The following is a 21,993-nucleotide window of genomic DNA, read 5'->3' as shown; positions in this document are numbered from 1 at the left end:
ATAAAATGGATGTACATAAAATTAGGAATATAGAAATAGAAACATAAACAATATTTTTTATAAAAAAAAACTAAACAATATTATTACCAAATTTACTAGTAACTATTAATAATAATATAATAAAATTATTATAAAAAAATATAATATACTCATTTGTATGTTGTATGTCACACCGTATATTTCTATTTCTCATACAACTTATTCAAATTTCGCCAATACACCAAAAAAACAAAGGACACCATATGATGTCCCCATTTTTTATATTCAAAAATATTTTCTCTTTTTAAATTTTCATTCACTCAATTAATAAACTCATTTGTACTAAAATATTAGTAATGATTACATACTTAAATAATTAGGAGAGCGCATAGTTATTGTATATTTGTATGTATGGTGCAAGTCTCAAATAAGAAATAACATTCTTAACTCACTATAACCTTTTGCGATGATTTAAACTGAATGGTGAGTCATTGCACGTTGATGGAGATTATGAGTTAGATTATACTTAGTGACAAATTTCACGTTGATGGAGATTGGAATTATGTTTAGCGAAAAATCTGTTGTGGCATGTTTTTAGATAGTGAAGTTGTTACAGCATCATGTTACTTGTTCAACGAGCTTCCATGTGTGCAAGTCGGATGTTGAAGATGATTGGCATGCGTTTATTGCTTGTGAAACAGTCCGCGGGTGTTGGTCCAATGCAGGCCTGGTGCGTGTGTTATGCCAAGGCTGAACAAGTTTGATAATGTAGCAGAATTTTTTCTGGATATATGCAGAATTGAGTGTAGAGAGGTAGCAGGTCGTGTTGTAGGTGTAGCAGATTTAGCATGCTAGCAACCAATGATCTAGTATGGAATGGTAATAGAATTAACTCAAATATTGCCGGATTGCAAGCATTTAATTCCTGGCAGCAGTGGCACGGTCTGAACCAGGTGCAGCAGAGGCGAAATGAAACGGTTTAGCATCAAATTAGTTCAGGATAGGAGAAGCCTAATCATGGATGACTCAAATGTAACTTGGATGCGGGTTTCATGCACAAGAGGGTATCACTTCCTTTGGGCGTCGTGTTAGAAATAATAATGGTAATTTTTTTATGGTACAAACAAGTTGGAAGCAAGTGAATACGTCAACTATTGAAGGCGAGCCTATCGCGTTACTTAAAGAAATCCGGTTAGCCAACAACATGGAATGGGAGAATGTGATTTTTGAAAGTGATTCACAAGTTCTAGTAGACTCAATTTATTCCAACTCTAGAGGTCCTTCCGAGTTTAGCAATATTGTTTCTAGCATTATTTTTAATTTGTCTTTACATTGTAATTTTGAGGTGAAGTTTATTAGGCGTCAAACAAATATAATTGTCCATACTCTTGCAAGGACCGTCATTTATTGGACCAATCATCCTATTATTGACTTTATTCCTTGTATTGAGTACTTATTGATTAATAATATGAGTTAAATTGTTATTTGTCTAAAAAATTGGATGGTAGTGTATCCCAAACAAATTTTATGTAGAGAAAATAGTAATTATGTGTATCAAAAGAAACATTTTACAATTAGATGTTCTATGCCTAAAAAGAGTTAGATGAGTACCAAAACAAAATTAAATATTCTAACAAGATTTGAACCATAGACCTCCTTCTCAAATTCATTCAGTTCAGATGTCCCAACTCAGCTACTTGAGCTATTTAACCAATCCTAATGAAGAGTACTCATGGATTTAATGATCTTGATACATAAATTAAACATAGCACTAATGAGAATTAAGTGAAAGGAAGAAATCAACTTTGGTTTCCAAATTGCATTTGAATATCCTTGAATGAAACAGTAACTGGTCCTCTTCGTTTCGCTTTTAATTGAGACAAATGTTCCTCCCAACCCGTCAATAATGGTCGTATCGTTTATCATTAGTAGTACATTATGATTTCGAACCTCAGAAACCTAGTGTTGAATGGCTCAAAGTGAAAAGTCATATGCTTTTGATGTTAATGGCCTTGATACATAAATTAAAACTTAAATGCCACAGGTGAGAATAAAATGAAAGGAAAAAAAAAAGTTAACTCTGGTTGCCAAACTGAGTCTGAATATCCTTGAAAGAAACAGTAGCAGATCCTCTTCGTTTTGGTTTCTGTTGAGAAGAATGTTCCTTCCACCCCGTCATGTATATAACCTATTTAAACATAATAATGACCATATTGTTCATAATTAGTAGTACATTATTATATCAACGGGTTCAAGAAGAAAATTGTAACCACATGTAAAAGAGGACATAGCTATATAACCATATTATGAAGTAAAATATGCACGAAACTGACGAACATAAACATGTGAAGTTTGAGCATGGACCAAGAATTATTTCCTTGTACTTCTATTTTGATTACCTGGAAGGTTGCAGGTACAGTGCCATCTTCTGAAGCAAACATTGAATCATAAATAGCTGCTGTTGCTAAGGCTGTGTCCCTCTTCAGCATCTATTTCATTTATGCACACCTTTTTTTTCAAGATGAGATGAAACAACATCCAAGGTTCCCCATTTGATAAAATGAAATTCTATTTAACATCTATTGCACCCATTGCAATAGAAAAAAGAAAGCAAAAAAAACTTTACCGTGTTCATTTGGGAAAGTGCATTTGTTTCACCCATTGCACGAAGATGTTCTATAAGCTCGAGGGCTGTACTAAAGAGAGATAAGAACAACCATTACAAAAATGAATCACAAGAGCAAGAAGGTTATTGAAGTCGCATACATTATAAAAAACATGTAACAACTTGAATGAATGTTATTATAACTTATTATAAAGCCACCTTTATTTACTATACACCCATTTTAGTTAGCAATAATCGTTGCCTTTATTAACTTTGTATTTGGTCATCAACTAAGAAAGAATCTCAGTAGCCAATGTTTAAGGAGAAGTCAAAACTTGATTAATTTATGCCAAGCATTTAGAATATTTCAATTACAGAACAAAGTGGAAAACCTTACCACTTTCATATTTAACTGTATACTCGTCAACATCCACACCTGGAAGGTTGAATCCTGCCCTAGTCAAAAGATTCCCAGCATCTCGAACCTAATGGGGCAAAAGGTGTTTTCAGTTCCAGCTTCATTTTTTTACTTGTAAGAAATAAACTCTTGTTTATAAAGCTTTGAAGTTAAATCTAGCCAGATTAACCAAAAGATCATAAAGAGGTATATGTGACAAACAAACTTATGAGAAATGATATTTTGACAGAAACTTGACACATCAATCCCCAGAGCTAATTAAGCGCATCGGTTTCTACTAGACACCCAAAAAGTCCCCCTAAAGATGACTATGGTATCCCCGTAAAATTCCCCTCAACCAGGTAACAACCTCAGAAAAATCAGCTAAGAAAATGGTAGAACAGAATTATATAACCTATGGAAATGATAAACAAAATAACTGTGTAACCGACCTTCACTAGTTAACATCCCCTGTTCATACATCATTAGCCGGTTTATTTTTCTACTTATACTAGATTTCCTCATGTAAACTCTTCAAGTGCGGGGATTAGTATTATTATGGATCAGGGGTCTAACAGAACCTTATTATTCTATATGAATGAAACACCATTACATAATTAATATTCATTCAACATGCTAATGACCTTAACTAACAAGTAAATAAGTTTTGCAATAATGCATACCTGTGCTAAAGGTGAAATTCGAGGACTGATCCCTCCTTCACGTTCCATTTGTGCTACAGTACAAGCTATTCTGAGTTCCCTGATAGCAGCAAAATGTCATAAAAATGGTCCAGACATATATTGGTGTTCGAAATAAAGCTCTAAAAATATTAGAACAGTCACTTTAACGTTTCTCCTCCGAGAATAGCTGCTAAAAATAGGCCATCAGGCTTCAATGCCAACATAGACTGTGAAAGATGAAAAAATGACATTATAATAAGTGAAATATTTGTAGCATGATTTAGTGGTGTTTTTGAGATAGTAAGAAGAAACAGTGAAAGTGAAATAGAAATGAAGCCTTATAATAAGCAACATGATGTATCTGTCTGTATAAGAAAGTAAGTTTACTTGTATCATTGCTCCTGGCAGATCATTTGTCCAGTGTAGCCCCAAGCAACTAATAACCAAATCCACAGAGCTGGGAATGATACATGTAAGTAATATTAAATCAATAAATATGAAATGCAAACTATATAATTAAATAGAAAGCTAACTCCCACACTTTTCTTTGATAGGCAAGAATTCTTCGTCACCAACTACAAACATTGTCTCGGTGTTATCGGGGTTGTTAGATGCATGGTAATCATTTTGACAACGCTGTACCATATCATAGGATGCATCCATGACAATAAGCTTTTGTATGGCATCTGCAATCAACCAATCAATTTTGATATTATAATGTGACGCTACTGAAATGAATGTTAGTTATTTAGTTAGTACCTCGGGTGCGAAGAGAGCGAGTGATGGCTTGTAATGAGCCTCCCAAACATAAAGCAGAGGGAAAAGTCTTCTTAACATCCTAAATAGATCATAAATTGAAATTGAAATTGAAATTGAGAAGTAGAAGTAGTAGTAGTAATTAGAAAAAGAGTTAGTTAGGATGGATACCTACCTGTAAGCGATCTAATAGATTATCAGCAACGGTGTGAAGTAAAGGGTCATTTTGGGGCATTAACCATGTGGCACGGTCACGCTGATTGCGTTTCAGTTGCCGATCGAAGATGTTCACTTTAGAGTTTGTTGAGAACGACCGAGAACTGCCAAAGAGGGAGAATACTGTTCTTCTCATCATTTCCAGAATCGAATCACTCTTCAGTCCAATACTGGCATGTAGTACTCTATGTCTACAGAGTGAAATACTTTTGCAACCATAAATAAACCATAAATAAACTTTTTCACATACAGAGTGAAATACTTTTGCAACAAACAATCAAAAGTATTCTCAACAATCAATCAATCAAAAAACAGTATATTTGTCCTAAATATACTTAAAACATTCAAATCTTCAATGAGCTTATGGAAACAGAATCAACAAATTGAAACAAAGAACAAAACAATAAAATGATACAGAGATAATAACAAAATATCACTAAAATAAAAAATGAAAATTCCGAATAAAGTTTGGATCCGATTTGTACCTGCTTGTTGACCTCTACACCAATGGCACGTTTGGTGACATTCCAGACACGACCGGTACGACCGTGGTAGAACTTGTGAGGCATACCTTTGTGAACGGCGCCGTTAACCCTAATATCAACATAATCGCCGATGTGATAAGTTCTGAGGTAAGTAGCAAGAGCAATTGTACCCTTCTTCCTGAATGGGCGAGAGAAAGAATCTCTCGTACGAGATCTCAAAGGCCCTAATATCAACATAATCGAATATTTTAATTAATTAGAATTATTTCATTATGAATTATTTCATTATTTCCTTTTTAAGTAGGTAATTTAATAAAAGACATATTTTATTCCTTTTTGAAATAAGGCATATTAGAATATTCCTGTTTTAAAAAAAAGAATATAAGGCATATTATAGATATATCTATATCAACATTAAATGTGAGGAATGAGGTTGAATGAAGAGATGAGAGAGAAAGGGAAATAAGTCTGGCTTATTACATATTATATATATTATAGATTATATATTATAGATTCATAACGAATAAAAATGTTCAATAAAAGTGCATAAATTTTTTTTTTTTTTTTGGATACAAAAGGGGCCTAAGCCCAAGGAAAGAAATTAAACAGAGATGACTCTAGGGGTAGTAACCCCCATTACATCCATAAGCAACAAACTACTCAAACTAGCCGGACATTGTTCATAAATACGTAGTCCAGGCCCATGGTCGCATCCCATGTTGGCAAGAGCATCCGCACAAGCATTTGCTTCACGGTATGTGTGACAAATTCTAATCTCTCAATCCAATGCTAACAGCTGACGGATTTCCTGAATAAGCCTCCATCCGGCAATACTACCAGTATTAGCACTGTTTAGCGTCTGGACCACAACTCTAGAATCCACTTGCACCTTCAACTTGGTGATGTCGTATTCCCGCGCAAGCCTAAGACCATCAAGCACACCCCACAACTCGGCAAGATAAGCACTGCACATTCCTAAATGACGAGAGAATCCACCTAACCATTGCCCGTTAGAATTACGGAGTAACCCGCCACAACCAGCTACCGCATCCCGTCTACTCGCGCCATCTGTATTCAGAACAACCCAACCCATCTCTGGTTGTTGCCACGCAATGTCCACCTCCTGCTGATGTCGAGTTGGGAGGGCGATATTATTAACATTTGCTGCCATATACTGTAAATGACAGTCAAGAATGTATCGCAATGGATGAATGGGACGCAACCTTGTTTCATCATGTGTTTCTCTATTCCGCCAAGTCCACAGAGAATGACAACTTGTTGCCCAAACACTAGACCATTCCATATGCATATTTCTTCCCAAATCTTGCTGCAAATTTATGTGAATCCAGGTCTTGAGTTCTGCAGTAAAAAACTTTTCACGAGCAGCATTATTCAATAAGTTGCACCATACACTTTTAGCTAAAGGGCAATCCCTTAAGACATGTAATGTATCTTCAATAATATCTACACAATGTGTACACCATGGTTCTCCAATGTGCATTTTATTCTTCCGGTAATTTGTTATTAGCCGATCATGTCGAACAAGCCAAATGAAGCTTCTAATACGTTCCGGCACTTTAAGTTTCCATATACGTAGCCACTCCATTTCTCTGTTGTCACCGCTGAAATTGCACACCAGATTATAAGCTGAAGCAATTGAAAATTGGCCATTATCAGTACCGCTCCAGACTCTCTTGTCAGATTCTCCATCATTTTGAGGTGGTAGAAGTGCATACAATTTACTAATGATATTATGTGGTAACCAAGTCATTAGTAAATCAAAATTCCAACACCCATTGACGTCCACCAAGTCCTTAACCATTAAATGTTGCATGTTGTCTGGTACCGTAATTCCCATGTCTTTAATTGATGTCCCTGTAAACAACCACTTATCTGTCCATGCTCTCACCAAATCACCTTTTCCAATATTCCAAAACCCATAAAGATCAAAATAATGCCATGTCTGGACTAAACTTTTCCATAAACTTGAGTCTTGTGCTTTGGCAACTACATGCTCAAAATTTGTATTTTCTCTGTCATATTTTCCTTTAATAACCTCAATCCACAAAGCATCCGCCCCACTTCATATGGCCCATCCCATCTTCATAAGGCAAGCTTTGTTCATTTGAACTAAGCTTTTGGTAGAGTAACATTTTCCCAACTCACTGCATGATATTTCCTACCACCATAGTCATCTCCCCAAATAAAAGCTCTTTGGATTTCACTGCATAAAATTTTAATCTCGATTGATTTTAATAACATACCGAATAATATTAAATATGTTAAAACTTTACATTAATAATTTAAGTGATCTAAATTTTTTATCTAATGATAAATTTTATAAATTTATATTCGTTAAAATATTATTAAGTGGTATAATATTACTCAATATTACACCGATATAATTTATATATATATAGTTACTGTGAAATGAATAACGTTTTTTTTGGTACAAGAAATGAATAACGTTATATTTTTAAGAAGAAAAGCATTACACAGAATAATACATTTTGTTATATTAAAAAAATTAGTACTACATTTTATTTTAATTAATTAATAAAGTAACAGCATTAACCTTTATTGTGACGTGGGGAAAATTAATAATACACGTGAAAAATAATTGTTGACGCAATAGTGTTCAAGAGATATGAATATATTATATAGCAATTCAAGTTTGATGGGAATCGAAGAGGGTAATGGAAATAAGCTGTGTTTTGCCGAGAAAAGTTATATATATATATTAACTGATACTGATACTTTTTTATTTTGTAAATATAATTGGTTAAAATATATTTGACGAGTTAGCAAAATATGAAAAGTCAGTCCAATATTTAATGAGTTGGAACTCAAAAAAATATAAAAAGTTAATCATGAAACTGATTATATTTTATTTTATAATTATAATTGAAAAATATATATTTGATGAGTCAGCAATGAAAAGTCAATCCAATTTTTAATGAGTCAGCAAAATATAAAAAGCTAATCATGAAAATTATTCTATTTTGATAAAATTTTATATTTCCTTAATGAGTTAGGAGTAATTTTTTATTTTATAATAGTTTTTTCTTACGCTTTATAATAGTTAGGAGTAAATTTTTGTATATATGGGATTGGATTAAGTACCATGATTCTACATTTACATAAAATAAAAAAACATAATTCTACATTTTTATTCTTAAGAGTATCCATAAATTAAAGATTGACCGGAAAAAAAAAATAAAGTAGCAAGATCTATTTAATCCAAATATTTACTTTTTTTTTTGACATACAAATATTTACTTTTGGAAAGAGAGTTAATCCACGTAATCAATAGTTGGCATTATAAAAGATTCTTTTTTTTTTTTTTGATAATCACTGTAAAAGATTCTTAAATTTTGACAAATTTGTAATTTTTTTAAATACTCACTTAAATTACTCACATGACTTTCTCTTCCTCCTAAATTCCTTTTCTGTGTCTGATTTTCTTATATTTTTCAATCCTTGTTCTTCCATCACAACTTGTTTTTTCTCCCATTCTTGTTTACTCACACTCCTTGCCACTCAAAATTTTCTGATTTCCATAACAACTTCATGGCTTCTAGGATACGCAATGTCCGTTCAGAAAACATTGATGATCATGTTGATCAACCTCTCCATAAGCGTCTTAAAGTAATTTCCTCATATCTTTCTAAACATTTATTTATTTTTGACTGGTTGTTACTTGTTGTATTATGGTTTTGTTATGTTTGATTTTACTTTTAGAGAATGCAAAATTTATTCTAGAAGTGTAGAATTTATTTTGACTAATGTTTTTTAGAGAGTATATTTAATTAATTTCTATAACAATTTTGCCGGCTCACTACAGAATTCTTATTTCTAAATTTAATTAATTTCTATAACAATTTTGCCGCCTCACTACAAAATTCTTATTTCTAAAATAAATTCTTAACTAATTAATCAACACATTGCCACCCCCACTACAAAGCCAACAAAATCTGCTCCGTGTAATCTTGTTTTCTGCCATTATCAAATACTATTCTGTTTTGTATGAATGTAAACTATGAGTTTTATGAATGTAAATTATTCTGTTTAATCCAACCGTTTGTATTTTTCACTTAACAATCAACTTTTTCCATAAAAACACACAATTACTTCTTAAAATAAAAAGATATGATTTGATTAAGATGAGTTTTTCTTTTTCTTTTCTAAAATTGCTCACCGATCTCTCCCAACTAATAAACATACTCATTATTTTTTACTCAATCCGTGTTACCGACATCTTCAACCTTGTGTATTTTTTGTGCCGTCGTCAAAATAAGTTTCATCCAACTCTTGATTTTCATCAATATCTGTTTCTCATCTCCGTTGATAAAATTTAAGTGAATTAAGAAAATTAAATTAATTTATTGGGGATACCAAAAAGAATCATAGTTTCATACCATCAATTCTTCATGATTTTTTTTTTCCACTTGATTGCTGAATTGATTTTGTTTACTAAACCACACCATCAATATATCGAGACTCGTATAAAATCTTCTAAACTTTGATATAAAATATTATATATTTTTTTAAGGATTGCAAGATAAACCTTTTTCTTCACTCCCAGGTATTTTGGGACATTGCAATTGCAGAAAAAATACATGGCACTGGGATACCCGTCATATTTTATTTTGAGAGAGAGATTAAATAAATCCGGGATATTATATTGAAGTCCTACCGAGAAATATAAGTGAACAAATATTATAACTTTAGATGAAAAGAAATTGACAGTTTATATTTGGTGTCAAAATAAAGTTTGAAACCTGGTGTCAACGGATCATGACTCATTTTAATAAGATATAGACGTAAATATTAACATATGACATCTTGTTTGATTTGTTTTGATGAATATTTTCAAAATATCAAGTTTTTATAATTTTTAAAAATAGACAATTAAATATATTAGCGATCAAAATTGTGCATCATCGTACGTGCAATGGTCAACTAGATCTTATATTTTATGATGGAGGGAGTACATTTGAGTTTTAGACTTAAACAAAATTACCGTGTTAATGTGATTCGTTTAGTATTGGAATTTGGATTTCACATGCAAAATTGATTTTAGAGATGTAGAGTTGATTTTGACGGTTGTTTTTTTAGTAGAATTAATTTTGTCCGTAAGAGTTGATCTTGACCTTAAACAAGAATTTGAATTTTATAATTATTATTATTATTTTTTTACAATTGAGTTCTAGACTTTATCATAATTTTGTCAATCTAACCGTGGTTCCAAACATATTATTAATAATGTTCCCTTTTGTTTGGATCCTCTGTGACATTCTTTGTTCTCATTGTTTATGGTTTCTTGTATTGCTTAGCAATGGAGTGCTTCATCTCTTTCGCCTGACAGTAGTATACTTAACGAGCCTGGCCCTTTGGGTTTAAGTCTCAAGAAGAGCAATTCGTTTTTAGAAATTCTGCAAATGATGATTCCTCAAAGGAATACGGTTAGTGCATATGAAAAAGACGATACTTCAAACTCTCGATCGAGATCAAAAAAAGAGAGCCGGGCTCCTGCGGTAAAGATGAAGGCTTCAAATTTCCCGGCTATTCTTTTAAAAATCGGTTCATGGGAGGTACATTCAAGATTCTACACGTAGTTTGTGTTTTGGGAAATTTGTATTGTTTCAATTAATTTAACTCATGTTGATGTTGTCTTTATTGCAGTATAAATCAAAATTTGAGGGTGACTTAGTGGCAAAGTGTTACTATGCCACGGAGAAGCTTGTATGGGAAGTTCTTGAAGGCAATTTGAAAAGGAAAATAGAAATTCCGTGGTCAAATATAACCGCACTTCAAGCAAATTGTCCCGAGGAAGGACCTAGCACATTGACTTTAGTTGTAAGTTACTTTTTCTATATGTTAGCTACTTGAATAGTTTTTCTACATACAAACACTTGAATAATATTTTGTCTAATACAGGTTGTTGGACAACCTCGCTTCTTTAGGGAGGCTGATCCTCTATCTAGAAAGAGCACACGATGGAAAAAAATGAAAGATTTTACCGGTGAGCAGGATAGCATACACAGGTATGTCATATGATATGTGCTCAACTTTCATTCATTCATAGAGATTGAAAAGTACAATGTTTGTTGGTTTATCATAAATGGAGTAGGAGAATTGGCATTTAACCTTTGTAAAATATTATAGATCGATTTCCAAATGGGATGTTGACAATACTGTCAAATATGAGCAATATAACTTACCGAAATTGAAATCATTGATGAACACTAGTCAAATTAATTTTGTTATATAGAATTTGTGGTCTTTAGATGACTCGTTTTTGAAGTGCTAGCAACACACTCTTTTCAATTTACTAGGACGTTATGTTTGGGAACTTCATCTTGTAATTTTTTAATTTGTAGGATGCATTTTTTGCAATGTGAACAAGGACTGTTGGCCAAACATTTTGCAAAACTCATCCAGTTAATAAAACCAGATAATTGTTCGAGCAGTTCACATCTTAAACTATTAAGCAGACAGCCAGAGATAATATTGGATTCACCTTATTTTGGTACACGATTCGCTGCTTTTGAGAAACCTGACAATGGCAAAGGATCAGCAACTACTCGTTTTCAGAACACGGGATCTCCTCATTCGTCCCCGTCACCTTCATTTACGATTGAGCACAACGATCCGTCTGCCATTACTTTAGATAGCGTTCCCTGCAAAGCGCCTTCCTCCAGTCCAGGTACAATTGCATCACTGTTTTAATATGTCAATTTCGTCATTATTTCAATATGCAAGTTATGTCTATGCGCAACATCTAAACATTGCTTCATAATGAACTTGAAGTAATTGATCAGTTTCTTTGGCATATTTATTAATCCGTGTTTTGGTATCTAAAGTCGACTTTTATTTCCACGTTACCTTCAACAGAAAGAATATATTGTTCTGGAGCTGATTCGAGGGGCCCAAGTAACTTGGATCAAATAAAACAGCCCGAAGAAATAATGGACTCAGAGAATCCATCCTTTTATGTTGAAATGGATGTCCGAATATTGCTGGATGATGTTGAACATGATCTTCTTAGTGACGACATTGTTGTTACAATAGCTTCCAATGACAGTTCACTAATTTCAAAGGTCAAATCTTTTGGCAATGTTCTAGATTTGGATGTTGTAGAAGTGCTGAATCCACCCGACATAGGACATGAAGAAAATATTGAACTTGGTGATGATCTTGAGTCAAATGAGGGTAACGAAATCAAAATGGATATCGAGGCTGCTGCTGAAGAGGACTCAAGAGATGTTTATGGTGGCAATCCGACATCAGGCATGTCCAGGCACGACTCCTATCTAGACGTGGTTAATCATCTTCGTAAAATTGCATCTCTTCCTAAAATTCCATCTCTTCCTAAAATTGCATCTTTTTCTCTAATTGCACCTCTTTCATCCCCATATGATTATGAATTCAGAATGTTCGAGTAGCATGGAAAGTTTAATTTTTATCATGGGATTTATTTTTCATTGAGTCTCATTAATAGATTTCTATGTGTGAGTAAATTATGTTTTACCTATTTGAAATATTCTGGTACATTTATTTATTAGATACTAATATTGCTTTCTTAAGGATGACACTTTTCTTGTGTTTAATATTGTATTTTCTTAGATCCATTTGACTCTTATTTTTTTCTATTTCAAATTTTCAATGTTCTACACAATGTATTCATATTCCCTAAAAAAACCATCAATTCAATAGTTTGATCTTCTATTCTCAGGAGAAAGAGTTTGATCTTGTATTTTCAAAAGAAAGAGTTGTTCCTTCCAAGTTTGATCTTGATTTTTTCGTCAAAAATAAAACTAAAATATCAACACTTGATTAAAATTAGTTTTGTTCTCGTAAGTCTTTTAGGATGCAACCAATTGTCGTATGTTGCTTCCTTATTATTCATTTTTCATATACACTTTGATGCGAGACTATTTATTTAAAATCCATAAACTACATTGTATATGATGTTGTCTAGTTAAAAAAAACAAGGTGTTTTTATTCATCATGTTTTCTAGTTCAAGAGTCAAAGTTTAACTTACCTTTGCCCTTTTGGATTTTGTTGTATATATGCTTAGATTTATGTATCCATGTGTCTTGTAAAATGATTGTGAGAGGGAGGGAGGGAGAGAGGGTTAAGTTTTGGTATGTACCTTAGAACTAACTTGTAACTTTATATATATGCACTTTTGTTGGGAGTTTACAGAAAATAAATAGGTGTGTTTGGATTGACTATTTAGAGAGAATTTTCTATTTTTGATTTTAATTATAAAGTTGCAGAACTACGTATGTAGATTGTCTATTGTAGGCAAATCAAGTATTTCTACGATATTTTAAATCTTAGCCATTAATTTTGAAATAAGACAATTCAGATTATTCATAAACAATATAAACAATCTCGAACGTCGATTTTAGATCGAATGATCAAGATGATTTTAAGTTTAAAAAGTCTATTGAAGGCAAATCACATATTTCTTGGGTGTGTGTTTACGGTTGTTGTGAGATTGTTCATTAATTTCTTTTTTCATAAGTATTTTGCAAAAAGTTTGACAAGAGGGGGAGGATTGAATTGAGTAAGACACATTATAGTATATAATGTAATGAGAGATCCACAACATATCTCTAAAGCATAAAAAACATGGTAGAGAGTTGAGAATAATGACGCCGGCTTCTGCAAAAAAATGAGCCATCACATCCAATATATAAATTAAAATTTACAATGAAACAACTTCGACAAGAGTAAAAAGAGGTTAGTTAGCTGTGAAGCACTGACATAGACACGACACTGACACAACGACAAGTATTGGACACTAGACACATATTCAATATGAAGTGTCGGTGCTATACATAGTTAGTTAATCAACAAGCTCAAAATCAATGAATAGCTACTTTCTTCTTGGCCATCCATTTCCTTCTGGTGGCTTCCAATGCCTCCAATTTCATTCTAGTGAGTTCCTCAATCCAATGCTGATATTGTGACTCAATTGCATCAAGTCCAAGCTTTAGCTCAAGATCATTATCCTTTTCAGTTGATGACATAGAACAAGAACTACTTGACAAGCTCGCATCATTTGATGATTCTAAGTTCACAGTGCTTTCAGAGGGAATACTGGTTAAGAGATAGAACTCCAAGGGCATGCCATTAAGATAATTTGTTGAATATTGATTGATTAATTCAAATGAGACACAAGACCTTTAAATACAACCTAAAGATAAAAATGTAAAATTACATAAAATAAACTATTATTTAAAATAAACTAATATCAATACTTAAATACTGTCACACTTTATGAAGAATTGGAAGTTTCAAACTTGATCAAATCATGAACCGGTGAGAGAAACGGACGAAGGGATCCAGAACTCGAATTGGGAGAGAAGCGAAGAATAATGCTTGGTTACCGTAAGGTGAGACCACATACGTGCAAATAGCCACAACATGTTAATGTTTTTTGATTTATCCACACTGTTTTTTTGATTTAAAATAGAACATGAAGATGTTGATAAACAAAGAAAAATAAAACATTAGTTATTATTTTTGATATAGAAATAGAACATTAATTTTATTTTTTTTATAAGAAAATAGAACATTAATTTAATAATAATATATGAAAGATATAATTTATTAAATTAATAAATTATAAAGTTGTTCTTTTATGTCATTTTACATTTATTAGTCAGTTGAACAAGTAATTTTACCAAACAATTCAATTAGCTTATCAGTAGAGGTGGGAACAGGTCAGGACGGCCTACTAAGCCTTAAGGCCTAGTCTACATAGACTCAGGTCAGACCAGCCTATTTCTTTAAATAGAGCATATCAAGGCTTTTTTATAAGACTATTTAGATAAATAGGCCAGGTTGCGGACCATTAAAAAAGTCTTTTAGCATATTAGGCCGACCTATTTAAATTAATATGAATAATATTTTTACTACTATTATTATTTATTATTATTTATATATTGAAATTTGTACTTTGATTAAATTATAAATTTACTAACTTTTTTAGTGGTTTAAGTTTATTAATCGACGTTAGTTTTTTACATATATAAATGTATTATTATAAATTGGAATTGAAATATGATGACATATATAGTCAAAGTCTCTAACATATCATGTTAAATATCAAAAGGACATTGATTTATTAGTTCATAAGTATATTTAAAAATAAATATAATTATTTATTTAAATATGTTCATGTGAAATAGGCTTTTAAACAGGCTAACATGCCATATTAGGCTTTCAAGAGGTCAGACTCAGGCCTAAAAGATAAACCTATGATAGGCCACAGGTCAGGCTCAAGCCTTCAAATTTTTGACAGGCCATGCTCAGGCTTGGCAAAGCCTAGCTCGGTCTAGCTTATTCTCACCTCTACTTATCAGTCATCAGCTATAGGCTATCAGCCATCAGTTATAAGCTATAAGATAGTTTATCAATTAACCGTTATTTTTGCCAAACAGAGCCTTGAATGGTTCAAAAACATAAAAACATTCACAATAGAAAACACATTTTGAAAAACGTTTTCCAAAAATTTAATTATTTCGGATTCTATATTAAAAAAATTCAAATATTTCGGAATGCAAAATCTGAAATTACTTTGAAAAACATTTTCTAAAGTGATTTTGAAAATTGTTTTTCGAAATCCTGTTATCTGTGATCAGAAATGGAAATTTGTTGTTCTAACCTAATTTTTCATCAGTCTCAATCATTTTATTTTAGTTACGATTTTGATAATTAAAAAATTAATTTTTACGATATTCATTTAACCAAATTTTTATTGCGTTTAATAATAAAAAGAATTGTCCGGTGAACTCAGCTCAATTAATAGAACATTGCATTATATATACAGAGGAACGAGATTCGAACTTCGGTCATGTCACTTATCTACCTTAAAATGTGAAATTTCTAGCCCCTATGGCACTATGCTACATGACAAAAAAAAAATTTTTAAAGTTAACGCAAATTTTGTCCAATTAATTATAATTAACCCTTTTATAATAGTTTTGTAGGTTGTTAATATATTATTATCTACGAATAAGATCGAGTCACGAAACTAATATACAGTTTCCTTAAAATTTAAAAAGAAAAAAATATGGGGGCTATATAAAAAATTTGAAATGTATTTAATAAAAAAAAAAAGGTGTGCTCTTAATAATATTCAAATATATTGGATAAGAGAGGAAATGAAAAGAGGGTTTCCTTAAAATTTCGAAGAAGTTTCCCAAAAAAATGTGATTAAAAGGCAGTGGGTGCTCTTGCATCATCCATCCATCCATCCTTCGATGTAAGAAAAGCAAGCAATACCAAACCTTTTCTTCTCGACAGATTATTCTTCTTCTTATATTATTCTTCTCTCGTGTCGTGCGGATAGATAGCTACTAATGCCATTGTCTCACACATTTTTCCAATTCCATATAATAATAATAATAATATTCTGTTTTGTTTTATTTTATTTGGTTAAATCTGTTCCTTATATTCCTCTTTGCATATAATTTATAATATATTTTATAAATAAGTGTAAGATGATGCTAAAGATAAAGATTGTGCAAAGAGTACTAGCAGGATTAATGGTTCTGTTGGGATTATTGGGCAATCTGGTGTTGAGGCTGCAGGGGCAGAAACAAAGGCTCCATCCTCAGAAGCTGCAGATGATGAAGATGAGATCGGAATTAGATTCATCTTCGGAGATTGATGATGATGATGATGATGACAATGACGATGAGAGGTACGGGTTGAGCTGGAGGCTGGCGGTGGAGACAAACAACAATGTGGGTTGGAAAACTGTCCCACTTCGTTGCTACAAGCATGTTGAGAAATACATGACTGGTGGACAATACGAGCATGACCTGAATATGATTGTGGATGAAATTCTGTTGTATGCATCTAAGATTCAACTTGATGCTACTACTCATAATCATGATCAAGATGCGTGGATTTTGGACGTGGATGATACTTGTATCTCTAACATTCCTTATTACAAAGATAAGCGATTTGGGTATGTATGTATGTTTATGCTCTGTTCTGTTCTGCTCTGCTCTGCCTATCTTATTCATCATGATCTTTTCACTCACATATTATATATATATATATATGTTTACAGATGCGACCCATTTGATTCGCCTGTGTTCAAGGAATGGATCAACAAGGGAATGTGCCCTGCAAATCCTGTGATACTAAGATTATTTAAAACTTTGATAAAGAAAGGTTTTAAAGTGTTCTTACTAACGGGTAGATACGAAGAAACACTTGCCAAAATCACTATGGACAACTTGCATAGCCAAGGATTCATCGGCTACCAACGCCTTATTTTGAGGTAATTAGCTTTTTTTTTTTTACTAAATTATCTTTCATCATTTTTACAAAACTTTATAAAAAAAATTTAAACAAGGAACATGTTAACAGAAAAATAGTACTTGTGACATAAGCTAGAAAGAAAAGTTTTATGGATTTTTGTGACGTAAGCTAGCCTCATTAGGCAGGCAGATAGTGACAAATTAAGATTTGCTATAGTTGTGTTTGTCGGTTTGACACAGTTTTCACACGGTTTTAAATTTGAGCCGTTAATCACATGTCGAAAGAACGGTGCAGATTAGTTCTATCATAAAATGACTTAAAACAATCTCATCGGTATATTTTAGATTGGATGGTTTTTATATAAAACAGCTTAAAAACTGTGCGAAAAAACTATATGCAATCTATTTTGGATAGCTAGTCGTATGTTATAAACTAACTACCCTGCCCCTTTACAGTCATAATAAGACGTTGTTATAATCTGTCTGTCACTGAAGAAGACATTGGACAAAACAGGTAGCTTGCGTAATCGTTGGTGTGAAAACCAATTAGTGTTTATCTTTACATGTTATGCTGCGTAAGTAACTTCGTAGAAGCCACCACTGTTCCAATCGTATATGTCTCAAATATCTTCTAATATGTCGACGGGTCAAATTCATTTTCAACTACTAGACAGACAACATGCATATAACCTTAAATTCCTAAATTTTATCATATCAATACTACTATTATTTTGGCCCAAATTGAGAATCACACATAACACTGAGAACAGAGATGAAGCACAATTGCTAATCTATACTATACACACTTTTATTTTGGAGTTAACATTATTAAATAAGCATTGAATTATTACTTATACAAATGAATGAGTGATAATATACTTGTTTTTTTGTTTCATTAAAATATAAATTGATACATCCTTATCAGATACAAATAACTTTTTAGGTTCATTCGAAAACTATGTATTTAATGAGGAATTTTGGTAGTACGTTATAGGTCTTGGGTTCGATCCCCAGCTCATTATAAAAAAAAAAAATAGTTGTTTCTTATATTAATTAAAGACAGGAGAGAGGGCATATTATTACACATGCGTCCAATAATATACCGACATATCATGTATGGTCATTAAAAACACATGATATGTGACAATTATTAAATGATGTGACAACGCGTCATTAGATGTATGTATAAAAAAAATTTATACTAACGATGCACAACAATTAAAGTCTTTATCGAAAGCACGCAAGCAAAGACTTGGCCGGTTGGTTGGAAGTATATGATAGGATTAAGTTAAATTACAAACAGGACAAAAAAACCATTGTCAAAAGCATTGGTATCTCGTGTCTGCATTTTCTATTTTATAAAATAAACGGCTAGTGGATACAGGAAAGTTCCTCCAACTCCAACAACGCAATGTTGTCTTGTCACGAGGAGAAAGATTTACACATTTTCTTTTTTTTTTTTTACAGTAGATTTACACATTTTCTAGTAGGATATATATTATTCTTATTATATTGGACGGACTACTTCATATTTTTTTCGGATGTACTATACATTTCTCATTGCTTAATCTGATAATGAGTGATTTAGTATTATCTTCACCTAGTTATTTTTGGGACTAAATACATAATTTTATTTACTTAACTTTTTCGTATATATTTATTTAATTAATACTAGTATATTGAGGTAGTATCGAATTCCAAAGACTTGGTCTAGTAGTAAAAAGACCGGTCTGGAATCTGAGCGGTCCCAGTTTCGAGCCCCGCTAATGTCTTTAGAGGGAAGTAAATGTATTATCTTTGTAAGCGTTATTTGAGCCATAAAGTTTTCTCTGCCTTGGACTGAAGCATCATTCCTTCGCCTTAAATTTTTTTGTATAAAAAATAGTGAGACTAAATTAACTTATGGAGGTTGAACTAAAAGTCTAGAATGTCACGCTGCTGATGACATAACAAAGCCAAAATTGGCCTGCTTGGTTTGCTTGCGTATGTAAGTGTAATGTCTAAGTCAATGTATTATTAATGTCCGTGTAAATATGTAATACAAATATTTTGAAAGCTTCCTCTTAATTTACTTGTTTTTGTCCTGGTTTGGGATTATGCATAATCGATTGAAAAAGTCTTACTTAACCAAACCAGCTAATTAAATACGTAAAGTCTTAGTACTAATTAATGAAGTTGATTTTGGCAGGAATTTGAAATACAAAGGACAAAGTGCAGTGAAATACAAGTCATCTATTAGGAGGGAGATTGAAGAGGAAGGATATAGAATATGGGGAAATGTAGGAGACCAGTGGACTGATCTACAAGGAGACTGTTTGGGCAATCGTACTTTCAAGATCCCCAATCCTATGTATTGCATTTCTTGATAATTCATTCAAATATTGCATGTGTCATACTCAACAAACCAAATCATATCCAATTTCTCGGAACAGGATTTCATGCAGTAAACTTTTCACACAGTTTCACGCTGTGTTAAATAAGGACCGTTTGATCTAATCTGAATGGTTCAGATTGATTTGGACTGATTTTGTATAGATTCAATATGAACCGACCGATCTGAAATGGACGGATGAGATCTAAAACAGCGTGTAACTTTGTGATTTACAACTGCGGTAAATCTTGATCCTAATTTCTCCACCTTGCGTAATTTCACTTGTTATATCATATACAGTACATAATAAGTATATTAATCGCATATAAATATGATTATTAATGCCTGCTTCATGTCATTTGATGTCACTACCTAAGTTACCAAGATGATGATGATTGATGAATGGAAGCAGCATGCTTAATAAACCATATAAAATATATTTTATGAGTGGCGTGTGCTCTAAAGGTGCATGTTAAGATATTCAAAAATAGGTACAAATATCCAAAAATAGAATTGTTTCATTAAAAGATAAACAATTTGAAATTTGAAAAATATGTACAACTTTTAAAATGAATATTTCTATATTAACTTATTTGTCATTATCTTTAGAGCACATGTTATGGTTTACTACCATTTTTTATTCTAGGTCCAACAATGTCCAGAAGTAGTTACATTAATACGATTTCTTCCAAACAATTATCTAAAGAAAAGTGCGGAGAAATGTGTACTGAGGGGAAATGTGGTAGAAATCAGATCAAATTGCACCATGTTGACTTTTGAAAATTTAATTGGGAAAATTAATATATAACAATGTGGTAGGCTAGTGTTGTAGACATTACATGTTTTTCTCGTTGTTTATGTATGCTTTTGTCATAATATAAGAGGTGGACAAATAACTTAATTGTTCAAAATGTCTACGCATTTGTGGACAAAGAAAATTGTACTTTGTGTTGTAAGTATAACTTAGTTGATACCTAAAGGGATATTGATATGATGGGTTTAAGTTTGAATACAAAATTCATCACATCTTCTCTACACTTAATATCCATGTGTGAGTATTCCCACAAGGCAAGTTGAAAAAAAATATATACAGTAAAAAAATCAGCATAATAATGTAGTTAGATGGTCAACTTTAAATCGATATCTATAAGAGTGTCTATCTAAATATAAGATCTCTTTAATATTGGTCTCTTCAAATATCCAAATATTAATCTAGGAGGGCTAGGCTCTCTTTGTATTTTTTTTTTTTTTTGTCAAGTTAGAAAATCCACCTTAAGCCACTAAGTTTGACATAGTGGTGAGAGATTTGAGTAATATGTTATAGGTCTAGGTTCGATCCCCAGCTCATTGTAAACCAAAAAAAGAAAAAAAGAAAATCCACCATATGCAAGGCACGCGCAGCTAACTCCTTTGCCAACTCCTTAACACCATTCCAGATCCAATTGTTTTAAAAGATCCACACAACCATAGTTGTTGTTCTCGCGACATCATTTCTGCAAATGTAAAAAAATACAGCCCGCACAATGTTAGCATGCTGAATACGCAGGTTGATGGCAGTCTCAAGACAAACTTCATTCCACACTTGTCTACTCTCATCATAGCCAAAGAAAACATGCCAATCATATTCCTCAATATCTAAACACAGGGCCACGACACTGGACATTGTACATGATGTTCACACAATTGAACTTGGGAAGGTAAACACCCATGTTCACACAATTGAACTTGGGAAGGTAAACACCCCCTGTTGGAACATTGTTGAACAAGTTAGCAACTTAGCTACTTGTATGATGAACTTGGCATAGATGTAAACACAAGTGAAAGAACTAAATGTGTGAATTTGAAAAAGTTCACATTTAAGTCCCACATTGGATGGGTCACTACCTTTAGTAGTGTTTATATACCACAAAGTGGCAACCAAGGGTGTGCCCTTGGGGTACCCACTTTTGTATGAAAGGGAGACCGCACACAATGTCGAATATCACACGCGCGCCGCCACCGCCGTCCGTCCGGCTCGGTTCGGGCTTGGTGATATCTTAATTTTTAATACTCAGAAGTGAAAGAAAAAATTAATTAATAATTAAATTTCACTAAGTGTGACCGGTTCAAAAAAGCACATGTTTTTTGTGCTTAATGTCAAGTCAAACGGAATTATTACCGTTATTAATTTGAACTCAGTCATAACTGAGATTCCTGAAATCGTGGCC

General features: G+C 32.5%; 3 protein-coding genes across 5 annotated transcripts; 2 read left to right on the top strand and 1 right to left on the bottom strand.

The window, feature by feature from the left end:
- Positions 1-1,605: 1,605 nt before the first annotated feature.
- LOC123885444 (putative methyltransferase At1g22800, mitochondrial) lies at positions 1,606-5,363 on the bottom strand. 2 transcript variants are annotated; one of them, XM_045934732.1, is made up of 11 exons: positions 5,122-5,363; positions 4,596-4,842; positions 4,424-4,502; positions 4,206-4,350; positions 4,052-4,121; positions 3,827-3,891; positions 3,665-3,743; positions 2,982-3,069; positions 2,606-2,670; positions 2,379-2,468; positions 1,606-2,167 (listed from the first exon to the last, which is right to left on the bottom strand). In XM_045934732.1, the coding sequence occupies exons 2-11, from the start codon at positions 4,773-4,775 to the stop codon at positions 2,054-2,056; spliced, it is 975 nt and encodes a 324-aa protein (XP_045790688.1). In that variant the 5' UTR covers positions 4,776-4,842; positions 5,122-5,363; the 3' UTR covers positions 1,606-2,053. The 2 variants fall into 2 exon arrangements, with proteins under 2 accessions (XP_045790688.1, XP_045790687.1); XM_045934731.1 differs by having other exon boundaries at positions 4,596-4,827; positions 5,122-5,362.
- A 5,301-nt stretch (positions 5,364-10,664) lies between these two features.
- On the top strand, positions 10,665-12,626 carry LOC123886958. Its single transcript, XM_045936222.1, has 5 exons — positions 10,665-10,715; positions 10,807-10,980; positions 11,062-11,168; positions 11,505-11,830; positions 12,019-12,626. Exons 1-5 carry the CDS (start codon positions 10,665-10,667, stop codon positions 12,567-12,569), a joined length of 1,209 nt encoding a protein of 402 aa, XP_045792178.1. The 3' UTR covers positions 12,570-12,626.
- Positions 12,627-16,272: 3,646 nt separating this feature from the next.
- LOC123885441 (acid phosphatase 1-like) lies at positions 16,273-20,139 on the top strand. 2 transcript variants are annotated; one of them, XR_006801159.1, is made up of 4 exons: positions 16,320-17,117; positions 17,223-17,435; positions 19,604-19,832; positions 20,043-20,139. XR_006801159.1 is itself a non-coding variant. In XM_045934726.1 (3 exons), the coding sequence occupies exons 1-3, from the start codon at positions 16,645-16,647 to the stop codon at positions 19,779-19,781; spliced, it is 864 nt and encodes a 287-aa protein (XP_045790682.1). In that variant the 5' UTR covers positions 16,273-16,644; the 3' UTR covers positions 19,782-20,139. The 2 variants fall into 2 exon arrangements, 1 of the variants encoding a protein (XP_045790682.1); XM_045934726.1 differs by having other exon boundaries at positions 16,273-17,117; positions 19,604-20,139.
- The last annotated feature ends 1,854 nt before the right edge of the window (positions 20,140-21,993 follow it).

This window comes from Trifolium pratense, linkage group LG5, assembly GCF_020283565.1.
Source record: "Trifolium pratense cultivar HEN17-A07 linkage group LG5, ARS_RC_1.1, whole genome shotgun sequence".
In the NCBI taxonomy this organism is placed as follows: Eukaryota; Viridiplantae; Streptophyta; class Magnoliopsida; order Fabales; family Fabaceae; genus Trifolium; species Trifolium pratense.
The sequence above is the reverse complement of the archived record's forward strand: the minus strand, read 5'-3'. Positions and strand labels throughout refer to the sequence as shown.

What these genes read in the sequence shown, in the direction of transcription:
- LOC123885444 (XM_045934732.1), bottom strand. Translation starts at nt 4,775, where the DNA reads ATGATGAGAAGAACAGTATTCTCCCTCTTTGGCAGTTCTCGGTCGTTC. An exon ending in GAATTTCACCTTTAGCACAG is followed by an intron (nt 3,070 to 3,664) that starts GTATGCATTATT and finishes TTGCCCCATTAG; the next exon opens with GTTCGAGATGCTGGGAATCT. An exon ending in CTGTACCTGCAACCTTCCAG is followed by an intron (nt 2,168 to 2,378) that starts GTAATCAAAATA and finishes ATGTTTAAATAG; the next exon opens with GTTATATACATGACGGGGTG.
- LOC123886958 (XM_045936222.1), top strand. Translation starts at nt 10,665, where the DNA reads ATGAAGGCTTCAAATTTCCCGGCTATTCTTTTAAAAATCGGTTCATGG. An exon ending in CTAGCACATTGACTTTAGTT is followed by an intron (nt 10,981 to 11,061) that starts GTAAGTTACTTT and finishes TGTCTAATACAG; the next exon opens with GTTGTTGGACAACCTCGCTT. An exon ending in GAGCAGGATAGCATACACAG is followed by an intron (nt 11,169 to 11,504) that starts GTATGTCATATG and finishes TTTAATTTGTAG; the next exon opens with GATGCATTTTTTGCAATGTG.
- LOC123885441 (XM_045934726.1), top strand. Translation starts at nt 16,645, where the DNA reads ATGATGCTAAAGATAAAGATTGTGCAAAGAGTACTAGCAGGATTAATG. An exon ending in TACAAAGATAAGCGATTTGG is followed by an intron (nt 17,118 to 17,222) that starts GTATGTATGTAT and finishes ATATGTTTACAG; the next exon opens with ATGCGACCCATTTGATTCGC. An exon ending in TACCAACGCCTTATTTTGAG is followed by an intron (nt 17,436 to 19,603) that starts GTAATTAGCTTT and finishes TGATTTTGGCAG; the next exon opens with GAATTTGAAATACAAAGGAC.